Source organism: Mesocricetus auratus, unplaced genomic scaffold, assembly GCF_017639785.1.
Source record: "Mesocricetus auratus isolate SY011 unplaced genomic scaffold, BCM_Maur_2.0 Super-Scaffold_100018, whole genome shotgun sequence".
NCBI lineage: Eukaryota > Metazoa > Chordata > Mammalia > Rodentia > Cricetidae > Mesocricetus > Mesocricetus auratus.
In genome coordinates, this window is record NW_024429199.1 from 32,281,677 (window position 1) to 32,294,496 (window position 12,820).

General features: G+C 44.6%; 2 protein-coding genes across 9 annotated transcripts in view; one reads left to right on the plus strand and one right to left on the minus strand.

Moving 5' to 3' along the window:
* Positions 1-718, plus strand: part of Zc2hc1b (zinc finger C2HC-type containing 1B) — a 48,966-nt gene extending 48,248 nt beyond the window's left edge. For both annotated transcript variants that reach the window (XM_040728419.1, XM_040728420.1), the window contains one exon: positions 514-718. Coding sequence is in view for 1 of the 2 variants with exons in the window: in XM_040728420.1 (XP_040584354.1) it covers positions 514-581 (68 nt within the window). In the remaining variant the exon portion in view is untranslated. The remainder of the gene's footprint in view (positions 1-513) is intronic.
* A 1,976-nt stretch (positions 719-2,694) lies between these two features.
* The window catches only part of Plagl1 (PLAG1 like zinc finger 1), a 79,636-nt gene continuing 69,510 nt past the window's right edge, over positions 2,695-12,820 (minus strand). For 6 of the 7 annotated variants that reach the window (XM_021224477.2, XM_040758227.1, XM_013110235.3 and 3 more), the window contains 2 exons: positions 7,420-7,753; positions 2,695-5,658 (listed from right to left, as the gene is read on the minus strand). In XM_021224477.2, coding sequence (XP_021080136.1) covers positions 3,972-5,658; positions 7,420-7,571 — 1,839 coding nt within the window. In that variant the 5' untranslated portion in view covers positions 7,572-7,753 and the 3' untranslated portion in view covers positions 2,695-3,971. The remainder of the gene's footprint in view (positions 5,659-7,419; positions 7,754-12,820) is intronic. The other variant, XM_013110238.3, reaches the window with a different exon arrangement.

The window sequence follows — 12,820 nt, forward strand, 5'->3', positions numbered from 1 at the left end:
CTTTTGAAGTAGTATTTCTCCCTGGCCTGGAATGCAGCAGATAACTAAGCTAGGTGGCTATTGAACGCCAGAGACATGCCCATCTCTGCCTCCCTAGCACTGGGATTAGAAACACACTTCACCATACCCTGCCTAAAAAGAAAGAAAAAAACAAGCACTTTACTGAGCTTTTTAAATATATTGACTAGATAGGAAAGGAATACTTCTTCCCTTTGACCAGGAAGCTATTGATGTTTCCATTTTTTACAAATACACTTCCCCCCTAAAGAGGGTATTTCATCGCTTCTGGTCCTTTTGCTTATGCTCACATTCATGGACTCCTACATCTCCATCCTTGATAGCTCTGCTGGGTATGCACTGTAACTTAAGAGACAAGGTATATCATGGTATGAAGGCTTGCATGGAGACTAAGTAATCACTCTTCATGGGACTTCAAAATCTGGAGGCCCTGGATACCTAACATTTTCCATGTAGACACTGAGGTAATGCTTGTGTTCTTTCTTCTGTCCTCAGACTGGCTTCCTGTACCTCGGTGGCCTGGATGGTCAGGCACCCAGAAACACCTACCACAGAAGGCCTGAAATGTCTGTTCTCCTCTGGCATCGTCAAAAGTTATTAAATTTATCAGCCTATATCATAATGTCTGGTTTAAAGACCCAAAGATTTGCCTGAAGTGTCCTTAAAGCATTAAAGAACAAAAATATGGTTTTGATATTTATATCTTTTTGTGAACTAGTCCTTGGAGAACTACAGTTATCTGCTATAACATTAGGTTTTAACACACTTCATTCTATGTACAAACCATGACATCCCAGTTTTGCCATTTGTATCTATTAAACTATGATTAGTAATTATCCCTGTTTATTTTTAATGCTATGAATTGTTTAGATGTATTTCATGTGTGTGATGTGTATTTAAATTGTATACAGTGTGTATATACACCACATGCATGCTTAGGGCCTGTAGAAGTCAGAAGAGAGTGTCCGATCTCCTGGAACTGGAGTTACAGGCATTAGTGAGCAATCAACCAAACGCAGGTCCTCTCCAAGAACAGCAAGTGGGCCATCTCTCCAGCCCCCACCCCATTCTTACTTTATACATTCCTCTGTATATATACCATATAGAACTGTCTAGGATAGGCCAGTCCACCAAACACTATCTGCTCCCATATATGTATACTCATTATGTATGTAGGCAGGTCTCAAATTGGTAGAGGTCTGTCTGCCTCTACCTCCCAAGTGCTGGGATTGAAGATCTGTGCCACCATGTACAGCCCCAGACTATATTTCTAGGAGGGGGGTTGAAGATACTTTGAGAAAGAAGGCTCTATAGCAGTGGTTCTTGACCTCTCTAATTCTGTGACCTTTTAATACAGTTCCTCATGTTGCGGTGGCCCCCAACCATAAATTATTTTCATTGCTGCTCCATAACTGTAATTTTGACAGTTATGAATCATCATGTAAATATCTGTGTTTTTCAATGGTTTCTGTGTGTCCTCACCACAGGTTGAGAACCGCAGCTCTGAGGGCTTTGTATACGTTCTCCAATCACAGCTAACCCTGAAGCCTCCTATTCATGTTTTTATCATAGCTTTGTTTACACAGTTGTGTTAGAGGTGAGTCAATTCTTCCTTCTCTTTGGAGTCTTGAGGGTCAGGAAACATCCTTTTGTAGAGTTATTTACATTTAGTTCATACTTTTTAGTTCAAGAACATAATCTTAACCAGGGACTTTAATTGGGAGAATTAAGATGTGTTCTCTGTCAACATTTTAGCAAAAGAATCCCAGGCTACTCCCATTGCCGGTGCAGCACACTTAAATGCTAATGATCTGGGCCATGGGGACCAAATGCCATTGTTTCATGTACAGGAAAATCAAGTGTTTTCTGCAATCGACCGAAGACTGTAGTAGACTATGTAAAGGTATTTGTGGAAGTGTCTGTGACCAGACCTTGGCTGAGGTTAGCTATTGTTTGGGGAGACTGCTTTCCCACCCAGAGGAAGGGGGGACTGTGGGAACTAAGATATCCCAGAGCAGTGAATTCGATCCCGTGAGGTTATCTCACCCCCTCATTGTCCACTCTGGGTCAACTGTGGCTTACAGACCCTGGTCTCATGGCTGATCCCTAAGTATAAGCTTCCCAGATATAGTCCCTGGATTCAGCCCAGCTTCACCTTGGGCTTCTTGACAAGACTTTTTCCATGTACAAATGAACTCAAGGCTTCCCTTACTCTCGCCCCCCTCCCATTTAGAGCTAACACACACATACAAAGACAACACACATACAGAGAGGCGGGGGGGGGGGTGGTGGTGAGAGCTGTCGTATCTAGGGGATATGTTTTCTGAAGAAATATCAATAATAATAAGTGACTTCCTAAAAGGTACCAGAAAGTAATTGTAAACACTGTTGTGAAACTCAATCAGGGTAACATGGGAGAGATCACTCTGGTAGCTACACATCAGAAAAAAACATATGACACTGTAAGACTCAGTGCTGAGAATGTGACCAAAGCTTATAGACAAGAATTCTTAAGTCATAATTTACTCAAAAGAGGCAAAAGTTCTGATGGGTGCTGATGCTGAAAAGTAGTTTCTGAAGAGGCAATGACTAATGACCCAGGAAGGTTTTCTATATCAATGGGAGTATAGCCCATGTTGATGCCGGTGTCGCTAAATGAAAAAATTCAAGCCGGAGTGCTAGATGCTTAACGTTTATTATATTTAGGATACACATACGTTGGGAAAGACTTGTCTCAAGACGAAGTACAGAGTCTTCCAAGGTTAGGTTTTACACTTTCAAAATCGATTAACAAGATATCACAAGGGAGATTACAAGTACAGTTACATTGCAAAACAGGTTTTACACTTTCAAAATCGATTAACAAGATATCACAAGGGAGATTACAAGTACAGTTACATTGCAAAACGCAATCCTCTTGGGATACAAACTAACGGCTTAAACTAGTCAACTTACAGATACATTTTTCTATTGGTGACTACAAACAACTTCAGCAGCTCAAGTAGTACTTTAAGCTAGGCAAAGAAGATTCTTATCTAATACACTTATTTTTTTAATTCCAGTATATTTTCTTAAATTCCTGATAAAAGCACAATGAGCATTAGAGTCAGGGAAACACTTTTGATGGATACCTCGATTATTTCACCACTTGGCTACACGGTGATTTTTTTTTTATTTTTTTCCTGTCAGATATAACTGACAACCAGTTTTGTCTTTAAGATAAATGAAGTCATAACTCACATTTCAACAACATCACATGAAAAATATTGAAACTACACTACAAATTCACTTTAAAATTGAAGAAATCGATAGCTTCACAAAGAACTTCTTCTACAAACTACAAAGTAGGCTACGAGAAGAGTAAACTACATCCAACCCTAAAGGTAGACGAGTCTCTGAAAACACACACACACACACACACACACACACACACACACACACACGCACGCACACACACACAGCCTAGTTGTAAATGCCATACCAAGATTTACCCCCTTCTCTTAAAAACATCTTCCAAGGTGGAGAAACCCAAGCCTTTCCAACATGTCCTTCCTAGGCAGTGCTACACACAAAGTTACTTAGTTAACATCATTACAATTAAATTCAACACGATAAAACATTTACAAAATAGCAGCTGTCGTTTTGGATCTTGGTTGTGATTACATGATAATAATATGAGGATATAATATGAGGATAATAATATGATAATATTTGCAGTTCAACTACAGAGTACACACGCACTCACTAAGTTTGGTACAAAGCATGAATACTAAGGATATATATTGGCACAATGCATGCAGTTAAGAGTATTCTTTTTCTCAAGCTAGTAATTGCGAGTAAGCTAAAGCCCCAATCCTGTTTTCCAACGCTTCCCTCAAACTGTAATGGATGTTTCGAACTGTAACTGATGCTTACAACATCTTCCACAAGGAAAACACCTCCTAAAAATCAATTTATCTGAAAGCGTGATGGAAATGGGGCAGTATAGCAGTGTTGGTGCCAGTTGTGAAAACGTGAGGGATAGGGGGTAAAGGGAGCTGGCCCAGATTCACAGCACCCACTGCTATTTGGGCTTCTTGTGGCTGCGGCTGAGGCAGCGGCTGTGGCATTGGCTGCGGCAGCGGCTGTGGCATTGGCTGCGGCAGTGGCATTGGCTGCAGCTGTGGTGGCTGCGGGATTGGCTGCAGCTGTGGTGGCGGCAGCATTGGTGGTGGTTGTGGTATTGGCTGTGGCATTGGCTGTGGCATTGGCTGCAGCTGCATTGGCTGCAGCTGCATTGGCTGTGCCATTGGCTGCAGCATTGGCTGCAGCTGTGGCGGCTGTGCCTGCGGCTGCAGCTGTGGCTGCGGCTGCATCTGAGGCTGCATCTGTGGCTGCTGCTGAGGCTGCATCTGTGGCTGCTGCTGAGGCTGCATTTGTGGGTGCTGCTGAGGCTGCATTTGTGGGTGCTGCTGAGGCTGCAGCTGTGGCTGCTGCTGAGGCTGCAGTGGCAGCGGTGGTGGTGGAGGCGGCAGCAGTGGTACCTGCTGCTGCGCCAGACAAGTAATCCTAGGGGTTAGTGGCTCCCCAGGCCCCATAGGGATGGTGTTACTCACAAAACCATTCTGGGGGGGAGGAGGGGGGATCTGCCAAAACCCCAACACAGAAGAAATCTCCAGAGAGGCAGGAATCGCTATGTTCACAGCATCTACCACCAGCTCTTTGGGAAGAGTGACTTTCCCAATACTCTCCTTAGCCATCTCAAAACACGGATTGAGTTTGAGAGGCGACTGAGGCTCTTGCAGAGGCAATTCCTCAAAGAAACTCATGTTGCAAAAGCTTTTGGTATCTGCCTTAATTGGCAGGCCTGCAAGTGGAGCAAATGAGGTAGACCCAGGACTGAACTTGTGTTCCTGAAGGGTTTGGGGAGGAGAGGAGGGGACTACCCCAGGGTGCAGAGTAATAAGCTGCTCTGGCATTGGTGGCATAGGCTGAGTGACCTGTTCTGGGGGAGCAAGCACTAGACCATGAACCTCGGGTGGCAAGCCACCTGCAAGCCCATTCTGGGCGGGCACCCCTAACTGGAAAGGAGGCATGGCAGCAGCCTTCAGCTGGAATGGAGGTGGCGCAATGGTATGAAAGGTGCTCAGATACTCCCCTGCCTGCACACTCTCTTGCATCAGCTCCTGTGAGTGGGTCTTCTTGGTGTGACGGGTGAGGTGGTCTTTGCGCCCAAATCGCTGGGCACAGAACTGACACAGGAAGTCCTTGCATCCTGTGTGGACCACCAGGTGGCGACGCACATCCTTCCGGGTGTAGAAGCATCTCTCGCAATGGTCGCACTGATGCTTCTTCTCCCTGGTCGCATGGTGGGACTTTTCTTCCGCGTGAGACTTGAGGTGGACCAGCAGGACCTCGGTGCTCCCCAGCTCCAGAGCGCAGACGCCGCAGGTGAGATCCCCGCTGCTGGCCGAATGCAGGGCCAGGTGCCTCTTGTAGCCCAGCATGGTGTGGTACTTCTTGCCACACTCCTCGCAGACGTAGGCGATCTTGTTGGGGTCGTGGGTCAGCAGATGATTCTTCAGGTGATCCTTCCGGTTGAAGGTCTTCTCGCAGTGAGCACACTGATGAGCCTTCTGCGGTGAGTGTGTGGCCATGTGCCTGGAAGCAGAAAAGGGGGTGGGGCGGGGGACAGTTCACAACAGAATTATTTTATGAATGAAAGCAGGGAGACAACACTGTCAAGAAGTGACTAGATATTTTCTTAAGGTCTTACTGGCCTGTTAGCTTATAAACTACCCTGCTGAACTTTCCAAATGCACACATTTTATCATTTAAAAAGGCAAGAATTACTAAAAGCCAGATTCAGCTTTATACCTGCAAAAAATAGTGGCAGATTGTTTTCCTGTTATGCACAGATTTTTAAATATATGAGTTTGAGCTATACTTTCCAGGAAGGGGTTAGATAGGTGTTTGATGCTCTTCAGAAAGTTGTGAATCTACCGAATTGGCCCAGGTTCTCTTTGTACAGAGTTCTTGTACTTGGTTGTTTATGCAGGTTGAGATGGTGTCACTATGGTCCCTTCCCTTCACTTGTCTCACAACGCATAACCTACAAGCTTGGGTATGTCCTGTAGTCAACACAAACACGTCAGCTTTGCCCAGCATGTCACAGTAAGATTCCCTGGGAGGTCAGCCTGCCCTGCCAAGTCAGCTTTTCTAGCCCTGGGCCGTCTCTTCCCGTTTATGGTACTGGGACCCCCAGTTAAGCAAATCAGTTATTTTTCTTCTTCAATTGCTGCTTATAAAACAGGTTACGGTGGTTGGGAACTGGATGGATGCTGCCCTGATACCTTTAAGACAAACCTAAGCATCCTGCCATCTCACTACTTTCCAGTTCCTTAAGAGACGTGGACTCTGGCCCAGATGGAGGCCAGGGGGCTGGGGCAGGGGCAGCTACTGTCTCCCCCCCCCTGCCCAGGTCTCCCATAGAACACTGCAGGGTGGTCCCAAGGATGCCAAAGCTACCCTCTGTATTTGAGGAAGGGTGCCTACATGTATGCAAGATGAGTTTAATGCTAAACAGGAAGCCCTTGACACAAAATCAGTGCACATAGTAGCCACTCGATATGGTTACTATGACAACTAGAGAGAAGGGCCTACAACGGGAGAAATTTGAATTTTAAAATACAGAAGCCTTTTCAGTCTTATTTTAAACATCAACTTATATTACATTATCAGTAATAGTGATGTCCTTAAGGTCAGGAGCATAATTTATATCTTCCCTTCCCCTCTTTTAAGTGCCTTCCTCCAGAGTACTCCACAGCAGAATGATAATGGAATGCTGCTACCGCTCATGGGAGGCCAAGTTGCTAATTCTCTCACCTTTGCATTTATGTGTGAGTTGTAGCAAGCTGAAGCTTGAAGGATCATTTTCATGAAGACGACTAGACACAAGCAATACTGAAAGAGGTATACTGACAGTGTTCTCTTCAGTCAGCCAGACTATGGCCTGATTGCACAGTTTCTCTTTCCTGTGGCATTGCTAAAATTCATTGTGGGCAGAACATACACCTTGGTACCACTCACCTCATAGTAGAGAGTGCCTAATTGACACTGGAGAAATAATACATACTATACATCAACTCTCTTTTAAAGGGCTCATCTGAAAACCACTGGTTTGGTATATGGTGGACTCTCCGACAGGCTGAGAAAACGTACATGTGCAAGTCTGGATACCCAAGTGAACTCATCTCGTTAAGGTGTCATCATAATCACAGGAGATAAGGCTTTAAAGAGTCCCTAAAAGGCTAAAATGCACACACCCCCTGCCTTCTTTTCCCCTCCAAGTGAGAGCCTTGAATGCCTGAAGAGACACTTAAAGGTCCCAGTAAAAGCGCACACCTTCAGAAAGCCTCTTACCTCATCAATTTGTATTTAGAGACGAAGGCTTTGCCACACTCCGCCTGTGAGCACTTGAATGGGCGCTCCCTGGAGTGAGAATAATTATGGATGGTGAACTTCTCCAGGGTGAGGAATGACTTGCCACATGATTGACAGCGAAATGGAGCCATGACCTTGGTTTTGCACACCTTCTTTTTTAGATGTGCTGACCAAATGCTGTGCCATTTAAGCACAGACAGAGAGGGGGATAGGGAATCCTACAGCTGGACTCCAGAAGAGACGAGGGGCACGGGAGAGATCCAGGGCAGGAAGGAGATTTTCATCACAATAGCTCGGCGTCCTGAATGGCCGTCTGTGGAGATAAGAGGAAGAGTTTTCTCATACCCGTCATTGGAAAACTGTATCCGCCGCCACCACCACTTTGGAACCAATGACCCACAATCAGTGTGCTTCTCTGCAGTGGTTCAAATAGACCTGACTCACCATCCAGTGGTCTGTCTTTCTGGAGCCCCTGAAACATTCTCCCTCCTAATAAGGCCTGCTATTTTCACAGACCCAAGGTCATCAGCTTCATGGTTTCAGCCCAGTGTGAGACTCCGTTGACTGATTCAGGGGGAAAATAACCAAGACAAAAACAAAGTCTCCCTCTTTGTGCCCTAGTGTGTTACTGGTTCACAATGGCCACCCTTTATTCAAACCATGAGCTTCCCCTCTTCATGCCCAGTTAGCATAAGAGAAGTTGCTGACGACACCTGTTTAAACTCTCAGGGGAATGAGAAGAAATCATTTGTATACACCTCGGTGAATTTGTTTGCAAGATCACTAAGCACAAGGCCGACACTAACAAAAGTGAGGGAAAAAAAGCCTCGCTGAATCTGTGTGCTAAAGAGAGAGAAAGTATTCCTATGGAAACAAGAAACAAGGCTGAGGACTCCAGCAGGAGCTAGAGCCATCGCTCTAGAAAATCATTCCACGTTTCTCAGTGGGTTAGCCAATGATAGCAAATGGCCTTTGGCCTCCTCCAGCTTGTCTTGTCCCTAATCCAGATCCTTATCACCCTTATAGCCCAGTCAGCATCACAGAAACCCTGGGTCTCCTTTCCTGCCCATAAGTTGAGCTGCCTCAAGTGTCTAAGGTAGCATCGTACATAATACAGTAAACCTCTGCTCCACTGAACCGTTCTCAGGTGGGGAGATGCCAACTCTCTAAGCACCAAACTTTTAAACTTTTCGAGTACTGGTTGAGGATCCCAATTCTGAAAAACCACATTGACCCAACAACTGCAGATTTCCGAGTGTTCATTTCTGATGGTACAGGAGGAAAATGTCATTCATACGTGACTCTCCATGAAAAATCACAGTCAAGATACCAGGAACTCGACAACAATCAGAAATTGCCTCAAGCTATTGTATGAGGTGGGGCGAAACTGAAACATGCCTGAATTCCATGCTCAGGCTTGAGTCCCACCCACGGGATATCTCATTATGTTATACGCAAATATTCCAAAGTCAAATGACTCTTGAGCGCTGAAAGTCTGCTCTCCCCAGGCTTCGCATAAGGGATGCGCAACCTGTACTTACATGGGTATCTTTTGTGCATACATCAGCCTTCAGGGCAAGTCTTTAAAACTCAGCTGCAGCCTTTTGGTTATTGCTCTAAGTCTTTAGGCTCCATTATGGTTTCAGTTCTAGGGACATGCATACCCTTAGTGTTCTATTACCAAGTACGACTTTATTTATTTTTGATCATCCAAGACCATCGTAGCATAGGATGGTCTGGAACTCACTATGTTGCCCAGCCTAGCCTTGAACCTGTAGCAGTCTTCATGACTTAGCCTCCAAAATGCTATGATAATTAATGTGAGACATCATACCCTACTCAAGATTAGTTTTATTTAGGTTCCTGCCCTAGCTCTACCCAAAACCCTTTTCTCCCACCCCTCATTCCTGCTTACTATTCTAGTTCATGCCCAAGACCCATCCTTGAGTCATCTCTAACAGTCTTAACTACAGATTCTTTTTAGAAATCCCACCGTGTGTGGAAAGCCATAGTACTAGGCCAGCTAAAAACCACGTTCATTCAGTTGAAATCGCTTGATGTTCTTTCCAGGTCTGTTTTGAAAAGACTAAAGCACACATGGATTATACAGTGTGATATGTCCCTTTCCTCCCTTCCTCCAGAGCTAAAATAGCACGGAGCCCTCATCACATTGGAAGAGCTGGCGGGGAGGGCTCTGTAGTCCCTCACCTACTTGCCAATTCCAGGCACACAGGCTTTCTTCAATTTATCTAAGGAAATTTGTTCTCCCTAGCCCTTGCTTTAGGAGATGAACAGTATACCCAGCATAACTTCGTATGATGTAAGTGTGATACAGTGACTACCCTGCGCTCCAAACAAGCTGCTGGGAAACTGCAATTATCTTAAGTTAGACTTCCACAGCCACCAGCAGCTAGTGGCTACTGTAGGGTGACAAAGGCAGACTCTTAGAGTCTCAAGAGATGAGGGGAAAACCTGGGTTTTCTTGGCATTTGACTATGCTACTGATTAACCCTCAGGTGTCTTGCTAAAATACAAGATAGATTTAGATCAACTATTTCATTAACATTGGAGGAGGGGGAATGAGGTTCCCCAGTTCATACTCCAGCTCTATCCAGTATTCCAACTTCTTGGTTGATATAATCACATAATATGTGTAAATGGCCTGTTGGGGACAATCAGTTGAAACAAAAATGACTATTTCTGATTGCAACCTGGAAAAAAAATCGCAACATGTATAGTATTATAGACTAAGAACCATGCGTCATGGTACAGCTAATGGTTCCTACCCTCACCATTGAGCTGTATGCATGATGGAGCAGTGATACATGTTGTCTCCCTATACCAACAACTACTCATCATGGGAGGAACCAGCATGGACCAGGCATGGTTTGGTTTCGCTGCAGATGTGAACCTTGAGTAACCATATAGCAACACGAGCACAACAGAAAAACAGCATCTCCTTCATTTTTAAAGCTGTCCATTCACACTACAGTTTGCCAGCCCCATTCCCTAGTTACTTCTTCCCTAGATTCCAAATACCAACAGTCATGGACTTAGTCCATGCCATTTCCCCAGGGTCTTCGGAGACTGGGTGCAATCAGAGAAGGTTAGACATGCCTGCGACTTAAGAGTGAGGCAGATTCCTCCAACTTCAAGATCCCCAAGCAGAAGAGCTCCTCACAAAACACTGTTTTCATGACATAATTACAAACTTCCACAAATTTTTTCCCAACAGACGAATTCTTTATGACCAAGGATCAAACCTTACCTATGATAAAAATGCTCACCATGTAGATACATACACCATCTCTCAGCCACCCCTCACCTAATTCACGCTAGCTGTATACTGATAATTCTATTCTTCAGTTAAAACTTGATGTACTTAAAATAGACCGTCCACTATCTAGCAAGCCATCAACCACTATAACAAAGCTAAAGGACTATGGTCCCCCAAGAGACTCTGTCTGTCCTGTGTCTTGACATACAGATCCCATCAGATCTTAAACATGCTACTCTTTCAACACCTGTTACCCAGGAAATATAGTTAAGTCTTCCCCCTAAAACATCTCAGGACTTAATTTTCAGGCCCCTGATTCTAAAAATACTGAGTGAGTGATACAGATCAGCCAGCATGCCAAAGAAGGCTTGGGCCATCTGCTTCATTCTGATCATGCTGATTATTTTAGGGATGAGGGAGGATCAGCTGGAATAAGAACATATATATATATGGTAACAGCCAGGAAGACTGTAGTCCCTGGGGGCTAAGGGTCTACAACAGTTAAGCAGGAGGTCAGAACACAGATGTAGACCCAGGACTTCCCCAGTGCCGAGAAATACAATCATCTAACGGGGAACAACTGTTTTACAGCATTCTCAAAATAAACCAGAACTTCTGGCTCCTGTTTCCATTGTCCCAAGTAATACAAAGTGAGGCCCAATGCAGGGAGGAAATGAGATTTCCATTTTGGTCTTCCACGGTGGATACTCTAGGTTGGCTGGTTGTTTGGGTTTGGTTGGTTTTGAGCACTACTACTTGGAATTTAGAAGGTTCTGATCCAAAATTTCCCTCTCAGCTTCCCAAGACTTGGGACTGTTTTCATGTGTTAAGATCGATTTTGTTTGCTTGTTTGCTTCCTCTTGTAGTCTCAACTTACGAAGGAGCCATTTGTTGAGCAGGACGGGTAAAAACTATGTTTTCCTATCTGGCTTCAGGGTACTTTTCTCAGTTCTTTGAAGGACTGGATATCAAGTCATTACTGGCAAATTAAAAATATATCCAGACATGTCAGCGGGAGAAGAAATAGGTAGGCCTGAAACATCCTATCTGTCACTACCTATCTTCTGCTCTATGTACTCGTTACATCTGTGGTGACAGTGCATGAGCAAGAGCCGTGTCAGAAGAGTTAGGTCCCTCATGGCACATGCCTTAGAGTGTACAACATGTGAGGCTGCTATGTTTGAAACTCTCGGAGTGGCCGTTGATGCCTTACCAGCATTGACACCCGAGGCCCATGGCCTGAGAGTTATTTGGAACTGTATGCAAAACTAGCATTCGTGCCAGCATTCTTATGGAGAAGGGAGCCATAATTTTCTTTACATTTTTAGAGGGCCCTGTATGCAAACAGATTTAAAGGGCATTCTCTGAGGTGAGAAATGAGAGAAAAATCCTTCTGGGTGCTGTCAACATTCCACTCAAATGTTCACGATGAACTAACATTTTCTAATTTATTTGCTACATATCCTGCGCCTATGCTTCATCAGATTAAAGTGGAAAGTTCTATAATCATGTTTTGGGGGAATTTAAGCATTAAACAATCTACACAAATTGATTTTAAGTGTGTGTACAGGTGATAACTTAATAGGCTCCGTCTGTCCTATAAGGCAGGCTGCTCACCCATCACAGGGGTCCATTTGTTGGCATATTTAAGTCTTCTGTGAAATATATTATATCCAATAGTAAGATATTATCATTGAAATCCCCTGACATTTGAGTTGACACATCACTTAGAAGACATTTGCCTTCAATGAACTCATAAATTGGCTCCACAAGGCCTGTCACCCTGCCATGTCTGCAGACCTCTCTCTCATGGCAGCTCAAAAGTAATCAAGGCCAAAGATCAGTCCACTGGGTGATTTCTTTAATGTGCTACATTCTCTTGTAGCAAATGTGTTTCCCGTCCTGGAATGCTGACAGTCGCCTGTCTGCTGGGCAAACTCTTCCAGATGAAGGAATGAGGTCCCCTTCTACACTGTGGGGTCCACCCAGCAGGTTAGCTGTATCTGTCTGGAACACTTATACATTGGTAGGAACCCCCAACTGCACTACCCTACTACCACCCCTGGGAAAGGCCTCCCCACAGCCAGCTGAACATTCAGGTTT